The sequence below is a fragment of the Drechmeria coniospora genome, chromosome 02 (genome assembly GCF_001625195.1).
Source record: "Drechmeria coniospora strain ARSEF 6962 chromosome 02, whole genome shotgun sequence".
NCBI classification, from domain to species: domain Eukaryota; kingdom Fungi; phylum Ascomycota; class Sordariomycetes; order Hypocreales; family Ophiocordycipitaceae; genus Drechmeria; species Drechmeria coniospora.
The window spans coordinates 2,592,934-2,594,952 of NC_054390.1; the positions used below are offsets into that span (position 1 = coordinate 2,592,934).

General features: G+C 56.3%; 1 protein-coding gene across 1 annotated transcript; it reads left to right on the plus strand.

The window, feature by feature from the left end:
• Window positions 1-340: 340 nt before the first annotated feature.
• Window positions 341-1,042, plus strand: DCS_03851 (uncharacterized protein; the record flags this gene model as incomplete). Its single annotated transcript, XM_040801164.1, has 1 exon — window positions 341-1,042. The coding sequence occupies one exon, from the start codon at window positions 341-343 to the stop codon at window positions 1,040-1,042; it is 702 nt and encodes a 233-aa protein (XP_040656197.1).
• Window positions 1,043-2,019: the final 977 nt, after the last annotated feature.

The following is a 2,019-nucleotide window of genomic DNA, read 5'->3' on the forward strand; positions in this document are numbered from 1 at the left end:
ACCATACAAACACATTCGCCACTGACCGTCAAGCGGCTCTGGCGCGTGCACGCCCGTCTAGAATTGCCAGCCACCCCTCCCTCAACATAGCTGGCTCGTCCGGCTCGCCTCTCTCCCAGTCCTTATTAAGCTGCATATTTCCTCCCTCATTATACCACAACCGAGCCGAGCCATACCCGCTTCTCTGCTTTGACATTTCAACGTCCTCTTTCATTCATCGCCCTTGGTCTACTGCCAGTTCACACTCGACGGCCGTTTCGTGAAAAAGCTTGCGAGACCTGATCTCCACGACACAACATCTCGGCCGATTGTCCAACATTGGAGAATCACCGTCAAGGACATGATGCCGCCAGCCAAACCTATACTGGAGAAGCTCTCAACGCCTGTCACGGCCAGCTTCCCGTCCGAGATCACATCGGCCTCGGTTGCAACGCCCCTATCAGCCATCCAATTTCACCTCAAGCCGGAACCGGAATACGTCAAGACGCCTATCAGCCCACCCTCAGCTTACACCGACTTCTTGACCAAGGCCATGTCCCTCAACTCTCCAGCCGTGGCAATGTCGTGCGAAAACAATTCCGAAGTCGAGCCTGCCTCGAGCACCGCCGTCGGCGACAAATTGGAGGCCCCCCAGACGAGCGGGGACGGCCCCGCATCCGCTGTATCCGTAAAAAGAGGCAAGCTGTCGCTGCCAACATCAGCACCTGCGATTCCTTCAAGCCCGTACCCGTCATCAGCCTCGACGTCGGCGCCCCCGAACAGCGCTGCTTCATTCCCAAGCTTGAAATTGCCTTCGAGCCCGGCGGTTTCCGGCTACGACTCTCCCCTCAGCGCTAGCGTCGTCAGATCACCGTTCAGTGCGCGATCGCTCCACTCTGTGTTCGACTGGGACGCAGCCCTGAAGGCTCGCTACGCAGACGCAAAGCAGCAAAAGTCATCGAGAGCTAGCGTGCGACATATTCGAGAAGTCGTCACCAGGACTGTCACCTACACGCCTAGGATGGATCCAGCTCCGAAGGGCAAGCGGCGAAAGGTTGAATAGGGAAAGAGTCGCATCTCGACGGCAATCGGACGGGACCAGGATGGCTGCCTGAATTTGGAAGGGCATGTCTGATTCGGATCCGCGGCAACGATGATTCACTCAACGTTTGTTGGCAACGGCGCACGGGAAGATTCACCAGACCAGACAAGACCCAATCCTGCTTCCTCTGTCTATATTTTCGATCTTCAGCTGCAATGCAGGAATGGAGGGGAAAGCTGGGGCGTCAACGCCAAGGACGTGCTGGATATTACGACATGACGATTATGGAACCTAGTTCGGACGACACAAGCGGGCGGGGGTCACACGAGCGAATGTTGCAAATGGCGGCTGTTTACAGGATGACTTCTTGTTCATGATGAAATTTGTTTTAGAATGCAATGTGAGGCTGGCTTCAGGGAGGCGAGGGATTGCGCCTCCAACGTTCAGCCCACTCTCTTGCGTGCCATAGACGAGCCGCTGCTGCGCCGGTGCTGCGGAAACAGGACAAGCAGAGCGATAGGTGCAACAAACAGCGGGGGTTGATGCACCGCCATAGCGTTGGAAAAGCCGAGTGGGCGTCAAGCTCGAGGTGTGCGCTTTGGTATTCCTGCCCCTCCCGCGCTCTACTCGGTCCAAGGGGGCGTTGATGGAAGCACGAGTCTGTTCCACAGCTCGGAGTTTGCTTGTTTACTGCAAGTGTTGGCGTCGTGGGCAGGTAGTGCGATGCAGATTCTGCAGATGCACATGAGGCATAACAGGTGCTAGATAGGTTGGCAGGTTGGTAAGTAGGCAGGTAGGTAGGTAGTGAACAAACAGCTGCGCATGAACAAGGACAAAACTCTGCGTCTTCTTGATATTGCGCACCACCCGTCCTCGAACGAGCGATCAAGCACTGGCACTCGCGCAACGTAGATATTGGTCAAGTAGGATGCGTCTGCCGCCGTCAAGGTCGAGCGTAGGGGCGCTGCGGTCCTCATAGCACCTTGTGCCTTCTTCGC